The 22,007-nt window shown below is 41.2% G+C and overlaps 1 protein-coding gene across 2 annotated transcripts; it reads right to left on the bottom strand.

Annotated features, from left to right (window-relative positions):
* Positions 1–4,216: 4,216 nt before the first annotated feature.
* On the bottom strand, positions 4,217–21,056 carry TMEM18 (transmembrane protein 18). Of its 2 annotated transcripts, none has more exons than XM_030198927.1 (5): positions 20,955–21,056; positions 15,873–15,993; positions 6,962–7,016; positions 5,026–5,119; positions 4,217–4,423 (listed from the first exon to the last, which is right to left on the bottom strand). In XM_030198927.1, exons 1-5 carry the CDS (start codon positions 20,976–20,978, stop codon positions 4,325–4,327), a joined length of 393 nt encoding a protein of 130 aa, XP_030054787.1. In that variant the 5' UTR covers positions 20,979–21,056; the 3' UTR covers positions 4,217–4,324. The 2 variants fall into 2 exon arrangements, with proteins under 2 accessions (XP_030054787.1, XP_030054788.1); XM_030198928.1 differs by having other exon boundaries at positions 6,962–7,013.
* Positions 21,057–22,007: the final 951 nt, after the last annotated feature.

Here is a 22,007-nt window from a genome sequence, read left to right as displayed (position 1 = left end):
TAATGCTATAATTATCCCTGTGGAATTTTAGTGGTATATTTTGTACTGTTCCTAGGAATAGCTAGCTTCTTAACATTGTAAACCATGAAGAACCTTAATGGGCTTGTGCAGGATATAAGAACTGAGAGGCCCTTTTACTAAGCAGCGTAGGCACCTACTTTCGCCCAATGTGCGCCAATTCAGAGTTACCATGTGGCCCGCGCGATAATTTCATTTTTTACATGCGTCTGCAACGTGTATTTTCTGGCACACGGCAAAAATCGGACAGTAACTCCGACTTGACGCCCGTAGGCGATTGTAAGGTTAACATGAGAGACCTTACTGCTAAGTCAATGGGGGAGTAAGGGGGTCATTCCTTTATTCCTCCAGTGGTTATGTAGTCATTTAGGGCACTTTTTTGTGGCTTATTCATTCTAAAAAATAAAAAAAAAAAGTCTAGCTTAAAATGTCTTAGTTTTAGTCCTGGACATTTTTATTTTGTTCCATAAACAAAAATGGCCAGGACTAAAACTAAATCCCGCCCTTAACACGCCCCCTTGAGATTCAGACACACTGCAGGCAAACAGCATAGAAAAACCTCTGGAAAATGGCTTTCAAAAATACTGATTTGGACATTTTTGAAGAATGTCCAAATGCTGCTTTATGCCACTTTTTAGACATTTTTCTCTTTTGAAAATGAGTCCCATAGTAACATATGTAACTTTGTAAGACTATGTGCTTTGAAAATGATGTACAGTGCACTCCATTTAAGTGCACGTCGGATAAGCGCATGCTCTGTTTAACTGCATACCATAATTCAGTCCCATTTTTGGCGCCATCAATTTCTATGGGGACAAACTTCAGTTTGCCGCACCACTGATAAGTGCAAGATTCGCTTATATGCATGGCTTAAGACCGCTCCTCTGCAGGAAAGACTCCGCATAAGCGCACGCATGGAATATAGAAGCCGATTGGTACGTGACAAAGGGGAGATAAATTTGAAATCTCATTGGTTAACTGCCACAGGCAGAATAAGTGAAAGAAAGTTGTTAGAGTGTACACTGGAGTCGTTGTCATCATCGCACAATTGTAAGACTGGCTGAACAAATAGAAGTTCTTAAAAAATTAGAAAACACAGTCAAGCATCTATTGCTAAAGAATATGGTGTCAATCCCAATCAAATTTCACATATCTTGAAGCAGAAAGATCAGCTTCTGGAAGACTGGCAAAACAATACAAATCCACACAGGAAACGTAAACAGGCAGGAACAGCTGAGGATGTAGAAGATGCTCTTCTTCGGTGGTTTTCTCAAGTCAGGAGCAGACAATTTCCTGTCAGTGGTCCACTGCTTATGGAGAAAGCTAATCAGCTCGCTGAAAGTCTTGGACTATCTGAATTCAAAGCCACTGTTGCATGGTTGGAAAGATGGAAGGAGAGGAACAACATAAAATTCAAGAAACAGCATGGTGAAAAACAAGACGCTGATGACTTTGGTGCTGAAAATTGGGTTGCTTCAGTTCTTCCTACCATCTTGAACGAGTTTGCACCTTGTGACATTTTCAATGCTGACGAAAACGGTCTAGTGGCGAGCGATTCCTGATGGAACACTTGCAATCAAAGAAGCCAAAACTACAGCAAGTAAAACGTCAAAGGCTCGACTGACGATCCTCCTTTGCTGCAATATGGATGGGAGTGAGAAGTTGGAACCACTAGTCATTGGAAAGAGCAAACAGCTCAAGAATGTTAAGCGACTTCCTGTGTCATATGAGGCTAACGCAAATTCATGGATGACTGGGGAAATTTGGAAGCAGTGGCTAAGGAAGTTAGACACTAGAATGCGGGCACAAAATCGTCAGATTGTTGCTTTGTGAAAATTGTGCTGCACACAGTGATGATGTCAGGCTGTCTAACGTCAAGGTGGTCGTCCTGCCACCAAACACTACCTCTCTGATCCAACCTATGGATCAGGGCATAATAGCCAATTTAAAAAAAAACATTATCAGGCTCTTGTGCTACGTCGTCTGATGAGCGTTATGGATGACCAGACTGGCAAGGATAAACGTGCTGTTGAACTGGCTTGTAATCTATCACTGTTGGATTCCCTACATATGCAGAAAGAAGCCTGGAATCATGTTACACAGGCAACCATTGTGAACTGCTACAAGCGGGCAAGCTTTGTTAAGGATGTGGAGAAGGATGAAACAGAGGCAGCTGTTGAAAACGCATCAGATGAACAGACTATTGACATCCCAGCCGGTGTTACTGAAGAGGAGTTTCATCACTACGTAGCTGTTGATTACAATCTACAAACAGCTGATGACAGCACTGATGTCGAGATATGCGCCTGCATGCAGGCAACAGCTGATGAAACAGATGATGAAATGAGCAGCGAGGCACATACTGACGAAATTCAACAACCTCCTGTCACTTTTGCAAGAGCGCTGGAGAGTCTCAACACCGTACAGGCCTATCTGGAGGCCACTAGATGTCAGTGCTGAGTTTTTACCGTCTAGCAGACGTAGTCTATGGAACTCACAGACACAATAGTGTACAGAGGACTATGACTGATTACTTCAAGTAAGCCTAATGTCAGTTAACGGAGACTGTATAACGTCAGTTAATGGAGACTGTATGTATAATAAACAGCACTGTATATATGTTTATCAGATGTCAAGCTTCTTTGGGTCACAACGGTTAAGTGCACGCTCCAGTTAACTGCATGTATTTCTTTGGTCCCACACCCTTGCACTTAAGTGGATTGCACTGTACTTGCAGGATACTGTAACTGGTCCAGAGGGCGGCTACGAAATTAGTAAGCGGTCTTGAATGCAAACATTATAGGGAGAGGCTTATGAACCTCAACATGTATACGCTGGAAGAGAAGAGGGAGAGAGGAGACATGATAGAAACATTTAAATATCTCAAGGGCATTTATGTACAGGAAGAGAGCCTTTTTCAAATGAAGGAACGCTCTGGAATGAGGGGGCATACGACAAAGTTAAGAGGGAATAGGCTTAGGAGTAACCTAAGGAAGTATTATTTCACTAGAGAGGGTGGTGGAGGCGTGGAATGGCCTCCCGGTGGAGTCAAGGACTGCTCCAGAATTTAAAAAGGCATGGGATAAGCATGTAGGATCGCTTAGGAACAGGAAGAATTAGGGTTACAGAGGATGGGCATACTGGATGGGTCATATGGCCTTTATCTGCCATCATGTTTCTATGTATGATCAATCAATGGTTAAAAGGTAACATTTGAAACTTAACAAGCAAAAAACTCGGATATTATTGTTCTCAAAATTTTGTCTGTTCAGATATTTCCTCTGCATTTGTGATAGATACACAATCAAAATATTAGATATGAATCATAATCTGGGTGTTATTATGGAAACTAAATTAAGAATAAAAGATCAAGTTGCTAAATTAATTAGTCTGATTTTTTTCTAAACTAAGGCTTCCGAGACAGCTGTGTGATGTTCTAAACACAATTTTAGAATGGTTGTACAGGTATTGATATCTCCGTTTTATTACTGCAAGTTAGTTATTTGGACTTCAAAAAACGTCTTTAAGAGCTTTACAGGCAGCACAGAATGCCACTTTGATGTTATTGGCAGATGTACCTAGGTGCACTCATATCGCCCCTGTGCTTAAAAATTTTCATTGGCTACGGATAGAGCAATGAATTAAATTTAAGATTGTTTGGTGTATTAAGCACTTCACCAAATGTTTTCACCTATTCTTGCCTCTAATTTACGACTTTATCAACCTGCTAGGTCTTTACGTTCTGGTTCCCAAGACTTACTTGAAGTTCCTTCTTTTCATCTTATCCGATTGGAAAATAGTAGGAAATCCATGTCTAGAATCATGGGACCTAAACTATGGAATGAATTACCTGTAACTTTCTGTAGTATTACTTCTTTTGTTCAGTTTAAAAAAGAACTTAAAACATGGCTGTTTTAAGAGGCAATGGTATGGACTCATTTGTGTGTATATCTATCCTGATCATTATGAGATATTAAATACTGCTTTTTTTTTATTTTGCTTGTATGGTACTGTATGTGGTATTTGTGTTAACCATTATATATGTTTTCTGTAGCCAGCCCAGAACTTTGGATGAAGCAGGATATAAAGTTGTTGAATAAATAGTAATGGGGGTCCCCTCTCTGCACAATTCATAAATCTCCTCCATTAATAACCTGGGATCACAAAGGCTTAATCTGGGCACACTAAACCAGAGACGTAAAGTAATGCAGAATTTATTTTACATTACAAAATTAAAAACAACTTCTTAGACATTTTATATACATATGAAAAAATAATATAAACAAGATAAAAAACAAATAGGTAATTATTCAGCTTTGCTTTTCTTTTCCTTGTCAGCTCTTCTCTTCTGCTGCAGGGTCTTGAGCTCAGTCATTACAGTCATTGTCTTATACACCCAAGCAATCTGAAAATACAAAAAAAAGATTATACATATACATAAAAGGACTAGATTCTATACATCACGCCTAAAAAAAAAAATCAGCACCGAAATAAAATTCGCTTAAGCGTATTCTATAAAGTATGCTTTAATTTAGGTGTACTTTATAGAATAAGCCTTAATTTCGTGCAGTATATAGAACACACATAGCACTGCTACGAATGACTAAATTTAGTCGGAGGCAGTTATGCCAAGTAAAACTTGGTGTACCTACAAACGCCTAAATTATACACGGACTACTGTATTCTACAACAACGTGCATAGACTTTAGAAATGCCCATGACCACTTTTCAACTACACTATTTAGAATTTACGCATATCACATTACAGAATACGCTTACAGTTCTGCATGTAAATTCTAATGCCAATTAGTGCTGATAATTGGTTAACATCCAATTACCAATGCTGATTAGCTTAACCAATTAGCTTATGTGCATTGTTACGCAATACGCTTCGATTTCTGTGCGGAAATGGCACAATATACAGAATCTCAGGAATAAAATGCATAGCAGGAATGCAGACTGTTCAAATGTGTGAAACTGTATAATAGTAGGTATAAGTATACCTACCACAATTATTGAAGCATTAAACAGCAATGGTGCAGAAAACATTAAAGAAATGAACATCCCTCTTGAATCAAAATACTGGTGTTTAGTAAAAGTCCTGCAAAAAGCAAATAAGTCAATATTAAATATTGCCATATGCTGCTACTGACAATTTCATCACCTGACACTGCAGTGTTAAAGACTACTTCTGTTCCTAAAAGCCATAGTTTAAAAAACAAGCCAAACCAACAGTTTTCTTCTGCTTCTAGCTCAGAACATAAACAAGCTTCACAGGGGCTATGTACTAGAAGGCTTGTTTTGCAACTTCAGTATTCCTTTTTCTGTTTTTAGCCCTCATCCATCTAGCCCAATCAGACTAGTAATTCTCAACAAGCGATCCCTCCAGACCAGACCATGAATCTGATGAGCAGGTGTTACTGTTGTATGGTTAGTTGAGTATTTTTGGCAGAAAATAGGAGACTTAGGCGTCCCTTGTACTAAGCTGCAGTAGGTGCTAGTGCACGCTTAACGTAGCTTAAAAAGGTTTACCACGGGATGCACTCGGGTGTCCTGCAGTAATTTTTGGGTTTGCATGCACAAACCACATACTAAAGATTTTTTCTGTTTTCTAGCAGAGGGGGTATGTATATATTAATCAGTTAGCACATCTACATTACCACACGCTAATAAACACAGGATTATCACACGAGACCTTACTGTCTACAAAATAGGTGTCAGTAAGTGCTCATGTGTTACATAGCAAAATTAGAACACGGCCATTAATGCAACAAATAGAAAATCAGACATTTTCTGGCTGCGGTAAAAATGGCCTCAGTGTGCAATACACCCATGTAAGCGCGTGCTAAGGTCACTTTTTAGAAACACAGACAAATGAAGGCAGATAAAGGCCTATTCACTCTGCCTAGCCTTGCTTACAATCCCTTCCTCTCCCTATGAGATCCTATGTACTTGTCCCAAGCAGCTTATTAAAAGGATCCCTTAAAGAGGTAAACGGAAATGTTAAATGCCACTAAAAAAGAAGACACTGATAAACTATCAGGTGTACTGGTAGATGAGTGGGCTTAAGACAGAATGAGGAGGTGAAAGGATGACCATTTTATAATTTCCATCAGCGAGCTCTTAAGAACCTGAATTTAATTAAAGGTTAGGAGTTCACATTGTATCTTGATCTTTTTCCAGCAAGGATTCTTAAAGGATGTGATGAAGGTTCTCCAATTTGCTATGTTTATTTTTGGGGCTGGTCTATTTATCTGTACGATTAAAAGAAGTCATAATCCAATATAACCACAGGATACATTGGACCCATTTATTACACATATTCCTTATATGGAAAAGGCAGTAGTTCATTAAGCAGAAGTATATTTGGAAGTGTATTTATTTTATTTATGCAGAACATTTATACCCCGCTTTATACCACTGAAAGCGGCCTCAAAGTAGCTTACAATGAACTGATGAAACAATAAAATGACAGTAGAGAGGGGGTAGAAGGAATAGAGGAAGAAGGGAAGGGAAGAGTCTAAAATGGTCTGTGGAAATCCAGACGCTGAGATGTATCAGAGTGGCTGGAACCCCAGCAAGGCACTGTAGTGAGACCCAGCGAGCGCAGTCGAAGCGCAGAAGCAGCAGCATGCAGCCTGGAAAGTGGAGGTTATCACCAGAGGCAGAAGACAGCAGCTAGGATAGACCCTACCCTTTATCTATCAGAAAGAGCTCCTGTATGTGCATTTCCTGTTGGGAAATGGACAAGATGTGGCAGCACATGAGCATGAACTTGTACAGGAAAGCCCTACACAGACACATAACATCTCTGGAGTCCTGAAAGGGCTATGGGAGACAGTGGCAGCATGGGGAAGAAGATGCAGACTGCGGGACTGAGGGAGGGCACAAGAGATGTAATTTTGGTCGACAGGAAAGTTAGAATTAAAATAAGCAGAATTACCTCCAGTTCATAGCAGCCACTTCATTGATGTATTCAGCAAAGTATACCAATCCTACTGAAAAACAGAAAAAAATTTGCAACTTTAATTTCGTTAATCAAGATAGCTAATGAATGAGCAGACAGCTAAACTATTTTTCAGAAAAAAAACATAAAATTAGGGACATAGTAACACTCTTAGATCAATTGCTTGATTTCCTTCATCAGCTGATGATCTGGATCCAATCAACAAAGTCACTAGATTGCCCATGGACCTCTTTTCCTAAAAATAATTCTGTCAAAGTTACAGCCCTTTAAAAAAATTGTGAAGTTCTCACAGTTTATTAGTTATCCCTCCAGTCTCATGGCAAATCCCACTAGAATTATTATACAATTGCTTACATTATTGAATAGCATTTTGAAAATTGGTTGTTTCCCTAAAGATTTAGGGGATATTATTCTAACACCTATTCTAAAGAAAGGTAGTTTAGACCCTGGCCAACCAGTCAGTTTCAGACCAGTTACTACTACTACTTATTTCCATAGCCCTACTAGATGCATACAATGCTGTACACTGGACATAAAGAGACAGTCCCTGCTTGATAGAGCTTACAATCTAATTAGGGCAAACAGGACAAATAAGAGATAAGGGAATTACTAAGGTGGGAATGATAAAACATGGGTACTGAAAAAGTAAGCAAGGGTTAGGCGTTAAAAGCAGCATCAAAAAGGTGGGCTTTTAGCTTAGATTTGAAGATGGCCAGAGATGTAGCGTGACGTACTGGCTCAGGAAGTCTATTCCAGGCTATGGTGACGCAAGATAAAAGGAATGGAGTCTAGAGTTAGCAGTGGAAGAGAAGGGTGCAGATAACAGATTTTCCCAGTGAACAGAGTTCCCGGGGAGGAGTGTAGGATGAGATAAGAGTGGAGAGGTCTTGAGCAGTTGCGGAGTAAATGCGCTTGTAAGTCAATAAGAGGAGTTTGAACTGTATGTGGAAATGGATAGAGAGCCAATGAAGTGACTGAGGAGAGGGCTAATATGAGCAAAGCGACACTGGCAGAATATAAGTCGTGCAGCAGAATTTTGAACAGATTGAAGAGGAGAGAGATGGCCAAGTGAGAGACCTGTGAGAAGCAAGCTGCAACAGTCCAAGCGAGAGGTGATAAAGAATGTGGATAAGGGTTAGGGTAGTGTGCTCAGAAAGAAAGGATGAATTTTGGTGATAGCATAGAGAAAGAAACAACAGGTTTTAGCAGTCTGTTGACTATGTGCAGAGAAAGAGCGAGAGGAGTCGGAGATGACCCCAAGGTTACGAGCTGATGAGACAGGGAGGATGAGTGTGTTATTCAGAGAGACAGAGAAAGGGGGAAGAGGAGAGGTTGGTTTAGAGGGAAAGGTAAGAAGCTCAGTCTTGATCATATTTAATTTCAGATGGCAGTGAGACATCCAGGCAGCAATGTCAGACAGGCAGGCTGATACTTTGGCCTAGATTCCTGATGAGATTTCTGGTGTGGAGAGATAGAACTGGGAGTCATCAGCATAAAGGTGATACTGAAAACCATGGGATAAGATCAGAGTACCAAGGGAAGAAGTACAGATGGAGAAAAGAAGCGGTCCCAGGCAGATCCCTGAGATACACCAACTGATAGCAGGATAGAAATGGAGGAGGATCCACTAGAGTATACACTAAAAGTATGAAGGGAGAGATAAGAAGAAAACCAGGAAAGAACAGAGCCCTAAAATCCAAATGAGGACAGTGTGTCAAGGAGTAGGATGTGATCAACAATGTCAAAAGCAGCAGATAGATCAAGAAAGATGAGGATAGAATAGAGACCTTTGGATCTGGCCAGGAACGGGTCATTGGAGACTTTAGCAAGTGCTGTTTCAGTTGAATGAAGAAGGCGAAAGCCAGACTGAAGTGGATCAATAGCTTGAAATGATTTGAGCTCCCAGGCCAAAGAGGGCCACAAGCCTTCCTGAAACTGAAGGCACAGGCTGTTAACTGAAGTTTATGCCCTGGGCCCTGGCCTTGTCTAACACCAGCTCAATATATTCCAGAAAGTGACATATTCCAAATCACTAAACAGAAAATAAATTTCTCCTTTCTGCCTTTCTTGTCTGGTCATCTTATTCTTCTAATCACAGTGGCCTAGCCTCTGGGTTTCTGTGTTCCTCCGTCTTCTTTTAAACCTTTTTCTAGTATCTCCCATCTACTTGACATTTCTTTTCTCTCCTTGTCCACCATCCATTTTCCTTCTGTGCCCCACCTCTTATCCTGCCCAGTGTTTAGCATCTCACCTTTGTGAGCCTGCTTTTCTCTTTCCTCATGCCCAGTATCTCCTCTGTCCTGTCCCGCTCTGTGTCCAGATTCTCCTCCTGTTTCTTCCTTCATGTCCAGCTTGCCCTGTTGAGCCCCGAGTTACACAGTACCAGGGACAAAAACAGATCCCAAACCAACCTGCCGGACTAATGTACTGCACCCTATATCTCAAAAACAGACAAACCAAAGCAAGACAGCTACTGCACAACCCAGTGATTGCAATCTGTCCAGATTATGGTCTATAACATCAAGGCAGAGGCTAAGTAAAGTTGAATCAAAAGGGCATCATAGCTCTTGTCAGGCTGCAACTGTATTCCATTTATAAATGACAACAGGATTTCAGCTTAGGCAAAGCCTGGATCTGATCCAATATTTCTGTTATCTGTCTAGAATATGGATGAATAGTTCTGTTCTATTCTCAGTCTCCTAGATCCCTCCTCTCATCATACTCTTCTGCTAGCCACTGTTACTTCTCGTTTGGATTATTCTAATGTGGTCTATGCTGGCCTCCCTAATTATCTTCTAAAACTACAGACCATCCAAACCACAGCTGTCCCGACTTCTCTCTCATGCTGGCTTTCTTAATCCTATGATACCATTGTTCATTCAGCATCACTGGTTAAAGATCTCGCATTGGATTCAATTTAAAATATCTGTATTGGTTCACAGACCACTGTCTTACCACCCTTGCAAAAGATTTTTTTTTTTTTTTTTTTACTAAGATCTTCCAACCAGGCAGAAAATAGGAAGAGTCTTCTGGCTGTTGAACTTTCCTCTGATAGTTTAAAAGTGTCAGATATTTTGGAAATCTCAGGATGAGATAGCTTTTAGTGGGGTTTAAAAAAAGATTGGATGGCTTCCTAAAAGAAAGGCCCATAAGCCATTATTAAACTGGACTTGGGAAAATCCAATGCTTTTTTCTGGGATAAGCAGCACAAAATGTATTGTACTGTTTTATACTAAATTATTAGTATCTTCTGGGTTTGTTTTTACAGGATCGGGATGTTTTATATTTAGGTTGTATTTTATTATGACATTTGAATCCCACATTATCCCAAACAGAGCTCAGGTTCAATGTGAGCCCCCTATCATCTCTGTCCGTAGGGGGCTCACAATCTTGGTTTTTGTACCTGAGGCAATAGAAGGTTAAGTGACTTGCCAAGTGCTACAAGGAGCTGTAGTGGGAATTGAACCCAAGATGCTGGGCTCAAACTCCTCTGCACTAACCATTACGCCACTTCTCCACGTGTCTCTATTTGAGACATGCCTCTTGGACTTCATTCCTGGGAGACAGAATTCAGATATTTCCAGACCTTTTTAGATGGACATAAAAGAGAATTAAAACATTTCTGCATACGAGACAATAATTGCTGGCCTTCGGTGCTAGATACCAATTAAGATTTCCTTATAAATGTATAGTAACAAAGTAAAGAAGGATACTTACCTAAAGCAGGTATTCTCCGAGGACAGCAGGCCATTCATTTTCACATATGGGTGACGTCATCCACGTTACCCAGCGCAGAATGCTTAAAAAGCATAATACAGCTTTAAACACACTTGACAACGACCCCACTGCACATGCGTGAGTGCCTTACCACCTGCCGCAAGAGCCTGGGATCAGCAGTACAACAGTATAGCTAACAGGACAGGAGACAACTCCAACAGGATGTGGGAGGGTGAGAATGAATGGCCTACTGTCCTCAGAGAATATCTGCTACAAGTAAATATCCTTGCTTTCTCCGTGGACAAGCAGGCCATATTCTCGCATGTGGGAATCCCTAGCTACTAAGCTCATCAAAAACAACAGTAGGACAATAGGACTTTGCAATGGGGAGGTGAAAAATAAATTAACCTGAAACTATAAAACTGTGTGAGAGTGCAGCCTAAAACAAAACAAAATGGGCCTGGGGGGGGGGGGGGGGGGTAGAGTTGGATCCCAACCAAATTCTGCAGCACAGTCTGTCCAAACTTAGCCAGCTGACCAAGAGATTTGGCCTGCTCTGGCGGGAGAGTCTGCCAAAAATCAGACATACTGCGCACCACGTTTTGCAAGTAGAGGCTTGTGTAGAGCTGGTAAGACTGTATGCAGGAAAAGCATAGAGGCCCGATATATCTTCCACCCAATAGAATCCAGGGTTCGAGCTGCTCTGCTAGGGGGCGCTGAATCATAGTGCCTGGAACTTCTGGCTCTTTTGAACGTGGATTCTACCACCAGGGAAAGATATGGCAACTGAGGCCTGATATGTCTTCCGCCCAAAGAATCCAGAGTTCCAGTTTCTCTGCCCGGGGGTGTTGAAGCATAGTGCCTGGAACTTCTGGCTCTTTTGAACGTGGATTTTACCACCAGGCAATGATGAAGCAACTGAGACCTGTCAAAACCTGGAGGACTTTGGATCCTATACATGGTATCAATCTTTTTGGGCAGGACCAGGACCGAGAGAGGGGACTCCCAGTTCAACTGAATATCTTTCAGGATCCAGATAAGCGGAACCACCACGTCCTCTCTAGGAGGAGAGTTGTAATCCAGGATCTCAAACAGTTCAGCCCTGGGTTTGTCTTCCATCTCCAGACGAACTGAAATGGCAGCCTGACAAAACCTGGTAAGGAAAGGCACTCAGGTGGAGACTTCCTCCTTTCCTCTGGAGGGGAGGGGTCAGATGGGATACCATAGGACTCCTCCTCTGAGAGCTACCTGGGGTTTTCATCCGAGAAGTACTTAGACCCCTTTTACTAAGGCACGCTCACGTTTTTAGCACACGCTAAAATTGCGGGCACGCTAAATGTTAGAGACACCTACGCATTCCTATGGGCATCTCTAACATTTAGAACGCCCACAATTTTAGCACGCACTAAAAACGTGAGCGTGCCTTAGTAAAAGACCCCCTTAGATTCCTCATCAGACGTCCATAAGTGCTCATTGGTGTTAAAGAGTGCCTCATGGGAAGGCCAAAACAGAGCCTGCCTCAAGAAAGAGGAACTACATCCTTGTCTGGAAGGGCGTCGAGGTGCAGGCTCCACCCGTGACTCTGGAAAAGCTTCCTCCACTGACATCGAGGGGGTGCCAGCATGGGTGTCTGTTGCCGCCAGTACCGCATGCAGCACTGGAGTCAGAGGCCTCACCGCTAATACACTCTGCAGAAGGAGCCCCACCAAATGCTCATGGAGCATGGCCTAGATGCGCTCATCACGGGCTGCTATTGGGAAAGGTTGGGGCCATCAGTTCAGAAGCAGCCTGCTGAACTGTCACGGTCAGTGCTCCTCCCGGTGCTAATGCTTCTCAGGGACTCAATCCCTTGGTACCCCAGAGCTCCAGGCACCATGTGTCGAGGGTGATCCATGCCAATGTTTCTTCGCCTTTGTCTGATACTGGTCACTGATACTCCTCAGTGCCGAAGAGGATGATGTCCAATCCCCATGTCTCCTCAGTGTCTGGTCTGATGCTGACCGGTCCCGGGAACCCTGTGTAGCAGCTGGCATCTAGGCAGATAGAGATCTGCTTGATGCACGCCCGCTCCCAGTGTCCGATAGGGGCCTAGCAGCCATATGGACTGATGCATCCAATCTCAGTGAAAGGCTCCAAAAAAAGATGCTCGCTCTGAGCCCGTCTTGCCAGCTGAGTCCTTTTCTTCATAAGAACACAAAGAATACAGCTGGAAGGGGTATGTTCAGGCTCCAAACAGTGGAGACGAAGAATGAGTGTCCTTACCAGAGAAGGTCCAACTGCACCGGGCACAGTGCTTGAAACCACTGGGTTCCTTCGATGACATAGAATGGAAAACAGCAGGGACCCTCGATGGTGATCTTAAAAACCGAAGAGGGCCTACGAAACACAAATAAAAAAAAAAAAAAGAAAGAAAACCCAGAAGTGGGGGAAAAATGAAACTAAACCCTAAGGGGAGAGGAAAACCCCCCAGTAGGGGGGGGAACCCCCAAATCCCCCAGGAAAAAAATCCCAGGCATAAAAAGTTGTTCTGTAAAGGTACAGCATCAGATGCAGTGAGGGAGCCGAGAAGCAGCATGTCTTCTCCTCACAGCAGATGGAAGACGACTCCTGGTCCCGTGCTCTCACAGCGGGAAGGAAGGCACTCGCACATGCGCAGTGGGGACACTGTTGCATGTGTTTAAAGCTGCATTATGCTTTTTAAGCGTTTCGCACCGGGCAACACGGATGCAGTCACCCACCTCAGAATATGGTGTGATTGTCCTCCAATAACGTTACATATCAATTTTTGATCCAGAGAAATTGTGTCGCATTTTGGATGGTAAATCTGCTCGGCCTTAATGCTATAGTTAATGAGGCAAAATAGATATTTATGTTTGGTTGTCACGTGCTCTTTTTTCCTCTTATATATTTCCTATTTCAGCCTCTCATGATTGGACTGTTAACGTCTCCCCTTTTTTTAAACTTTATATTTATTGAAAAATATTTCAAATTTACATCAAATCACAGCAATTTCAATAGCAGTGGAAACATACTTTGTAAACATATATACACAACGTAAAGGCAAATGATCATCCTTATCATAATCTTTAGTGTTTCCTCTATAGAGCTAAAATAGAGAGAGAGAGAGATCCACAAACAGGCAAAAGGGAGAGAAAAAACAAAAAAATTAGGAAAAAAAACCTGGCACTACTCTAGATCTCCCCTTTTTGTGGGCTAACTGGTTAATGTATTTTGATATATTAATCACTGTTTTCTGTATAAAGTTTTGGTGTAATAGACTGAGCATCTTTTTTTCAGCATGAAAAAAAATTGCTGCAGGTCAAATAACTCTGCCAGTTACATAGTTTAGGATTTTCTGATCTGAAGGGGGAGGGTTACCTTTGAATGCTAATCAAAAAATGTATTAAGTTAATCCAATAAAAAAAGGTATCATATTTTCTTTTCCATGTTTTGTTTTATGTCTATTTATTACCTTTAAAAATCAACTAACAGCTACCATACCATTTTACTCATGGTTTAGGAATAACATAGACCCGAGATAAAATGAGAGTACCCAAGACACTTCCTTCAATAAATTTGTCAGTTCAGAAGTACACTACAGCATGACTAAGACACTGAGGCTCATTTTCAAAGCACTTAAGGCTTATTTTACAAAGCCGTATTACCGATTCTTGATGCAGCAGTTGCAATGGAAGGATTTTAAAGATTGCTTTTCAACTCTGTCTGAGTGACAGACAGTGCACTCTGGGTTTGTGTTTTTGATTAAAAGTAATTCTGTGTGTGTGAAAATTATTTGGAATGTGAAAGAAGATAAGACACGGATCTAATTAATTTGGTATGTGTAGGGAGAGGTGGAGCACGTTTAAGGTTCAGGCTGGCCAACTGGACAGAGAAATGACCACATTCTCAAACATATTTTGTAAGGTGTGTTTACTTAAACAGAGAAATTCTCAAGCGCACTCTGCCAGAACTCTTATCCACACTCTTATCACCTCTCGCCTAGATTATTGCAACCTGCTTCTCACCGGCCTCTCACTTTGCCATCTCTCTCCTCTTCAATCAGTCCAAAACTCTGCTGTGCGTCTCATTTTCCATCAGAGTCGCTATGCTCACATTAGCCCTCTCCTCAATTCACTTCACTGGCTCCCTATCCGTTTCCGCATTCAATTCAAACTTATCTTACTGACCTATAAGTGCATTCACTCTACTGCTCCCCAGTACCTCTGCACTCTTGTCTCTCCCTACGCCCCCCCCCCCCTCAGGTACTCCGTTCTGTGAATAAATCTCTCATCTATCCCCTTCTCCTCTACTGCTAATTCCAGACTCCGTTCCTTTATCTCGCTGCATCTCACGCCTGGAATAGACGTCCCTAGCCTGTACGTCTAGCCCCGTCTTTGGCCGTTTTCAGATCCAGGCTAAAAGCCCACCTCTTTAACGCTGCTTTTGAATCCTAACCACTACTCACTTGCCCTGTACCCTTTTATCCCCACCTCTTTAATTCCCTTACCTCTTAGTTGTTCTGTTTGCCTGTTCTATTTAGATTGTGAGCTCTTTGAGCAGGGACTGTCTTTTCATGTATGGTGTACAGTGCTGCGAATGCCTTGTAGCGCTATAGAAGTGATAAGTAGTAGTAGTATTTATATATGTGATATTTCTTTATTATTGCTTCTCCTGATCTAGAGACTCCTGGCTTTGCTTGGACAGAGTAATGCATGACCAGTGAAGTGATATTTCTTTATGTTTCTCTTCAGTTTTATAGCTTAACCATTGTGTATCTTAGACAATAATGACTTATACACTCTCCATGTAAAGTGAACCTCTAATAAAAGTCTCATTTACCTAATACGAATCCAAAAGAATCCACAGTAATTGTTGAGCAGTCTGTGTTAGTGACTGATTAGGCAGGCTGTAAAACCAGAGCAATACACCAATATACAGAATGAAGCAAACAGAAAAGTGCCTATTCTTGCTTTTCTCTCTTAATGTATGTCAGAAGAATCAGGATACAATGAGGCAGAATTGAATACTAATATGTTGACAGTTATAACACATTCCATTTTCCTTATGTTGTTTTTACAATGGAGATTTGTCATAGTTACAAAATTGGAAACATTCCTTACTTATATATTAATAATATTCTTGTAGGGGGGAAAACAATTTCTTTACTTACCCATACAAAAAAAATGTACAATCTGTAGCCCATAAAATCGGAATGACACACAGGTAATTAGCAGACATAAAACGTGGAAAGCTATTAGTCCGAGCAGCCATGGCTCAGACCATTCAATTAGCTACAAATAAAGCAGAATTTTAAAATATTTAGTACTTTATCCAGCATACTGATTATCAATCCACTATCTATTGATTAGAAAGGGGGGGGGGGGAGAGGAAAGGGATTTTGGATTTAGTTCATGCCTTTTTCAGTTGTAGCTCAAGGCAAGTTAAATGTAGGTTCAGCAGGTATCTTCCTGTACCCAAAGGGTTCCAAGCTACAGGATCCTTTTACTAGGGCGTGCTAATGGATTTAGTGTGCGCAAAATAAGACACCCATTATATACCTATGGACTCCTAATCGTTAGTGCGCACTCCCAACACAGTTAGTACACCTTAGGAAAAAGACCTCTCAGCTTGTACCTGAAGCAAAGGAGGGTTAAGAGACTTACCCAAGATCAGAAAGAGCTGCAGTGGGATTTGAACCCGGCTTCCCTGTTTCTCAACTTGCTCCTCTAAACCATTAGGTTATTTGCTCCATTCCGTTTTCATTTTAACACAAGGGTCCCTTTTACTAAGCTGCGGTAGGGTTACTGCATGGGTAGTGCATGCCAAATCGACCCTACTGCCGGGGTAGCGCTGGTGTCCGGTGGTAGTTCCGAAGTTGGCGCATGTAGTTTCCGTGGTAGAAAATAATTTTCTATTTTCTACTGCAGGGACATTCCCAGAGGTAATCAGCAGAGCGGCCACATTGCAGTTAGCTCAGGCTGTCCATAATTCTGCCTTTCTTTCTCTGCAGACCTTTTCTAACTTTTAATATCCATAACATACGCCTATGTGTGTTTATTAATCAACACTGAAGATATTTTTTGCTCATTTGGAACTTAGAAGACGTTAGTTGGTACTTTTTGAGTATTTCTCTTCAAACGCTTATCACTTCGCAGCATGTTCTTTTATGTATCATTGAAACCTTGCCCTCATACATTCTGCACGCCCTCACTTTTTTTACATTGCATATTATCTGCTGTATAATCTGTCTATAATCATCTGTTCTTATTGTCTGTATTCATTCTTCAACACTATATATTTTTCAGATCAATACATTAAGTTCCTTATTCTTTAATGTCCTTAAAATGTGCTCTGTTGCATCAATATAAGTTTTAATAACTTAATTTTTAATGTCCATAGAATATACACCCTGTTGCATTATATAACTCTCAATGTCTTTTCGATGTACATTGCTGCGGTATTATTTTTTAGTTAACTTTTTAAAAAAGAAAAACATTTGTATAAATTTTACCAACATTTGTATTTATGTTATTTTACATTTTTGCTGTATTTTTACTTATATTTAAAGAGACTTCTGAGGCAGGCATATGTGTGCCGAAACATGGTACCATGTCGAGATTAAGAGTCTTCAATAAAAGTTTTTATTCATCATTGAACACTTCCTGGTCTGTCTTTGAAGTGCTTTGAACCACCTCCCACTCCTTTTTTTTTTTTTTGCTAGTCATATTTCTCCAACTTCCTAGGCAGGGTAAATGTCACATTTTCCATATTTGAAATAGTAGCAGCCCTGCAACACCACTCACAGTGCTGGTTGCTTGCCACTGGAAATGGATGATACTCTCCTCCCAGCAACAGATACACTCATCTTTGTCATAAAGCCAAGAAGGAAGCAGTCAACGGTAAAGTGTAAAGTAAACTTACAGATCTCTGCAATAGTATTCAAGGTTTTTAGTCCCAAATAAGGGATGAGGACAATGCCACAAAAAAAAAATAAAACCTACCTTGTTGTCCCTCCCCCCCCCCCCCCCCCCCCACTCTGAGTGGATGGCAAATAAACCCATTTCCGTAACAGAAGGGGAATGGAGATTTTAATTTGAATGCTACGAAAAAAATAATTATGCGTGCAGATGTCATAACCAACGTGGAATACTTAGCTCATTCTGCATTACGCTATTTTTGCTGTGTTAAGCGTGCGTTAGCACTTAACGCATCTTAGAAAAAAGATCCTTAAGTTGTTTGAAAGTAAAAACCTGAAAACTATAAATTGCCCTGCAAAACTGCTTTAGCTGCATCCCAGACTACAAATAAATCTGTTCTCCCTGTACAATTAAAGTAATTGTAAATAGACCAACTGATTTATAAACCATCCATGTAAGCTGGGTTAGCCAACTGACTGCTTATGACCCACAACTTAAAATCTCTTAGAAACATGCAATTTGTTATAATGGCTCAATAAGAGGTGATACAGGTTTCCAGGGGGAAAGGGCTTCCCCTTTCCTCCTCAGGCAAAGGCTACAGAAAACCTACTCTATGAGGAAAGGCTAAAGGGGGCATGATAGAAATCTATAACATACCGAGTGGAATGGATAGATGTGAATCTCTAGTTTACTCTTTCCAAAACTACCACCCTATGAGGAAAGGCTAAAGAGGCCACAATAGAGATCTATAAAATATTGAGTGCAGCAGATAAATGTGAATCTCATTTACTTTTTCCAAAAATACTACTATATGAGGAAAAGCTTAAAAGGCCATGATAGAGACCTATAAAATACTGAGTAGAACAGATAAGACATGAATATCTTCTTTACTATTTCCAAAAACACAAGGACAAGGGGGCACGCAATTAAGCTACCGAGTAGTACATTTAAAACAAATCTGAGAAAATATTTCTACACTCAACATGTAATTAAACTCTGGAATTCATTACCAAATAATGTGGTACAAGCAGTTAGCTTAGCAGAGTTTAGAAAAGGTTTAGATAATTTCCTAAAAGTCCAGATGGACTTGGGAAAATCTACTACTTATTTATTGGATAAGCAGCATAAAATCTGTTTTACTTTTTGGGATTTTGCCAGGTACTTGTGACCTGTATTGGCCAGTTGGAGGCCAGTTGGAAACAGGATACTTGGTTTGATGGACCACCTTCAGTCTGTCCCATTATGGCAGTACTTATGTTCCTATGGAGATTTTATGCCTCTTGTATCCATTTTTCTTGCCATTTCCCCGTCGTCTTACCCTACCCTCTATGCCATCACAATTGTAGTTCTACCTTTCTTTATTATATTTTCGATTGTAAAACACACTGAAGGTTTCCGTAGGGCAGGCAGCAAATTTAAATAAACTTGAAGATTAAAAGCAGGATCCTCCTCCTGCAACTTGGCAGGATCCTCCTCCTGCAACTTGGTGTCAGGGGATCCAAAGAGTGTGCAGAGTCTCTAAACAGTCACTACGACGAGATAATAATCCTTCAAGCTGAAATTCATATTGGAAAGCAATGGGAAATCTCCACCAGTACCTTACTTCATGTGCCTCCAGCCATTTAATAAGAGGATGGAAACAGTGCTGCTTCTCCAAAGTCATTACAGAGAGAGAGAGAGAGAGATCAGGAAAGATTTTGATTGGTTCCCTTTATATTTGAGAGCCAACACATTTGGTCTTGTTGACTAGTAATTGTTTACCTTGGAAAGAATAGAAGCATACCACAATGGGGGAGCAGTAGCTAACAATGACTTTTTGGGGAAAGTTCTAATCATTTTAGTGCTGAAACAAGGCCAAATCCAAATTACAAAATGCAAAAACCAATTTGGTGGGTCTGTACTTTAAAGTGACTCTGCAAATCACTGGCAGAAGCCAGCAGGCTCTCTTTCTACAGAATGCCATCAGCTGTGTGACAGCACCCCCCCCCCCCCCCCTTGATAAATGAAGCAAATAAGCTATTGCTTCTTTGTTTCACTTCTCTCCATAGGCTTCACTCAGTCTCTCGCACTCTCATAACCCAGCCTTCACCAATTCTCTTGCACTCTCATATCTGTAAATCACAGGTAACTGAAGTGCTTTATGAAGAGCAGCCTCAGAAACCTGTTTCCCCCACTTCTACACTGCGATTCAACTCCCTGTAAGCTTGAGCCACATGAAACCACAAGGCCTGCCTGAACTTCCTGAACCAAATCCCATTAGACTTCCTCAACTTCCTGCACCATATGGCTCAAGCTTACGGAGTTGAATCCTGGTGTGGACGTTGAAATGAGCTGTTTATGAGGGGGCTATGCAAAAGGTTAAAGATAATCTGGAAATGTGAAATCCTGGATACCTGGCGACCTGGGATTTGGTAATTACTGCCTACAGTGCCTAATGCCCTGTAGGGAACCAGCACTGGCAAGAGATGGTGTGGCAACTTTCTTAAAAAGTAAATTTAAGTCCAAATTCCTGTTAACACATGTTAGTAATTCAAGCCTTTAAAAGCGGAAGATTAGAACAGGTGGCTGAAAACGTGGGCAACCTGCCAGGTTCAAGTCCCAATTCAGCTCTTTGTGATCTTAGGAAAGTCAATTAACCCTCCATTGTCTCAAGTACAAACAGGGTGTAAACCCTATGGGGACAGGCAAATACCTACTGTACCTGAACGTAACTCACCTTGACATACAACTAGAAAATACAACCTAAATCCAAAATCTCTTTCCCTTCCTCTTTCCCCATGTTGTAAGTCCTCTAAAGACAGGGAAATACAGTACCTGAATATAACTTGGCAAAAAGCAGAGCCACACACAGGTAAAACTGAACACATATTATTCTTGCTACACCCTATTCAATTTTCCCTTCGATCTTCTTACCATCCTCCTTACTATCCCCTACATTAAAATAATAAGCACAAAATATAATACTCCTGCTTTGCCAAGGGCCAGTAAAACTTAATTAACCACCAATATTCAACATCGCTCAATCATAGCCAAATGCTAAGAAAACAGCTTTCAAAACTCATAACTAAAAATCCGGATCTTAACCAATGAAGCAAAGAAAACAAACAAACAAAATATCACAATCCAATCAAACAGCATCTGTTCCACAAATACCAAATCACAAGCATTGGGCCGTTTCACTCTCACACGCCCTACACCACCCCTCTTCACACTCATTCGAGCCTCCTCCCTATGATTGTCTACCAACTCTCCCCGCAGTCCAGCAAGTCTATCCTCCCCGTGACCCCGTCCGCGACCCACCACCCCTCCCTCAATCTCAAACTCTCCCATCCTACCTGCCAACTGAAGCCTAACATCATCAAACCAGTCACACAACTTTCTTCTCTAACGCCCCGCCCCCTCTAATTCAACTTCGTTCTCGCCCTCCGTCAGCTGCGTCCCGCCCTACCGGAAGCAGGAAGCTACGTCTGAGGAAGGCGGGGCGCTGGAGAAGCGAATGAGTTGCGGCCAAAGAGACAGTAGAACGGTTGACGTCAAAAAGATGAAGCCGAACCTTCCGCGCAGCCGCCACATAGTTCAGAACAAAAGAAACCCGAAGTTAGATTGAGAACAGGAGACGGTACGACACTTTCTTGCCCGTTATATTAGTTGAAGCCAGTGGGCGTAGCTTGCTTGCAGTAGGCGGAGTCACAAGTACACCCAAAACGCTATTGAAATTGAAAGCAACAATAGAAGATAGTATATCACAAACAGCTTCAAAAATTATTGTAGCTGGTGGAAACGGCACTAATAAAGAATGTATTTTGTGATAATTTTTCTGCACTGTTATATACAATACAGTACTACATGGACAAACTTTAGTGAGGATATCCTGTTTACTGATGGGTTCATCTTAACTGTTGTGATAATCTGCCTTGAGAAGCCTGGTGTTATAAAGATTGGAAGTATAATTAAATCACATTTTCCCCCTCATCTTTTTTGTACAAATGGATTATTGTTTTAAGCATGTTTCAGGGACAAGTGGTGTTCATAAGTTAAAATAATAAGTTAGATATTTTCATCCATTCATGCAGATCTCTCATTTGTTTAAACATAACTAAATAGGCTATAAGCTCCTAATGCAGTCCACTGGTTTTCTTATATTTGTTCTTGTGATGATTTATACTGTGCCAAAACTGGAAATACAGTGAGACAGAATAATATAATTCAGTAACATCCAAAACTTATTTTTTAATGTTTTAATCATCTTTATTCAAAGCACATCCTATATAATAATTCTCACCTCCAACGTTCTATGGTCTTGCTGCCAATGTCCATGGCTTTTTCCTGAGTTGGTCTGCTAGGCTCCGTAGATCAGGCTGATGTCACCGTAGACATTGTGGCCACAC

The sequence above is a fragment of the Microcaecilia unicolor genome, chromosome 3 (genome assembly GCF_901765095.1).
Source record: "Microcaecilia unicolor chromosome 3, aMicUni1.1, whole genome shotgun sequence".
In the NCBI taxonomy this organism is placed as follows: Eukaryota; Metazoa; Chordata; class Amphibia; order Gymnophiona; family Siphonopidae; genus Microcaecilia; species Microcaecilia unicolor.
This window is presented reverse-complemented; position numbering and strand designations above follow the sequence as displayed.

Excerpts from the sequence above, each read along its gene's own strand:
- TMEM18 (XM_030198927.1), bottom strand. The coding sequence starts at position 20,978 with ATGATGTTAGGCTTCAGTTGGCAG. Across the intron at positions 5,120-6,961 it reads GTGGCTGCTATGAACTGGAG|GACTTTTACTAAACACCAGT; the intron begins GTAATTCTGCTT and ends TGCTTTTTGCAG. Across the intron at positions 4,424-5,025 it reads TTAATGCTTCAATAATTGTG|ATTGCTTGGGTGTATAAGAC; the intron begins GTAGGTATACTT and ends TTGTATTTTCAG.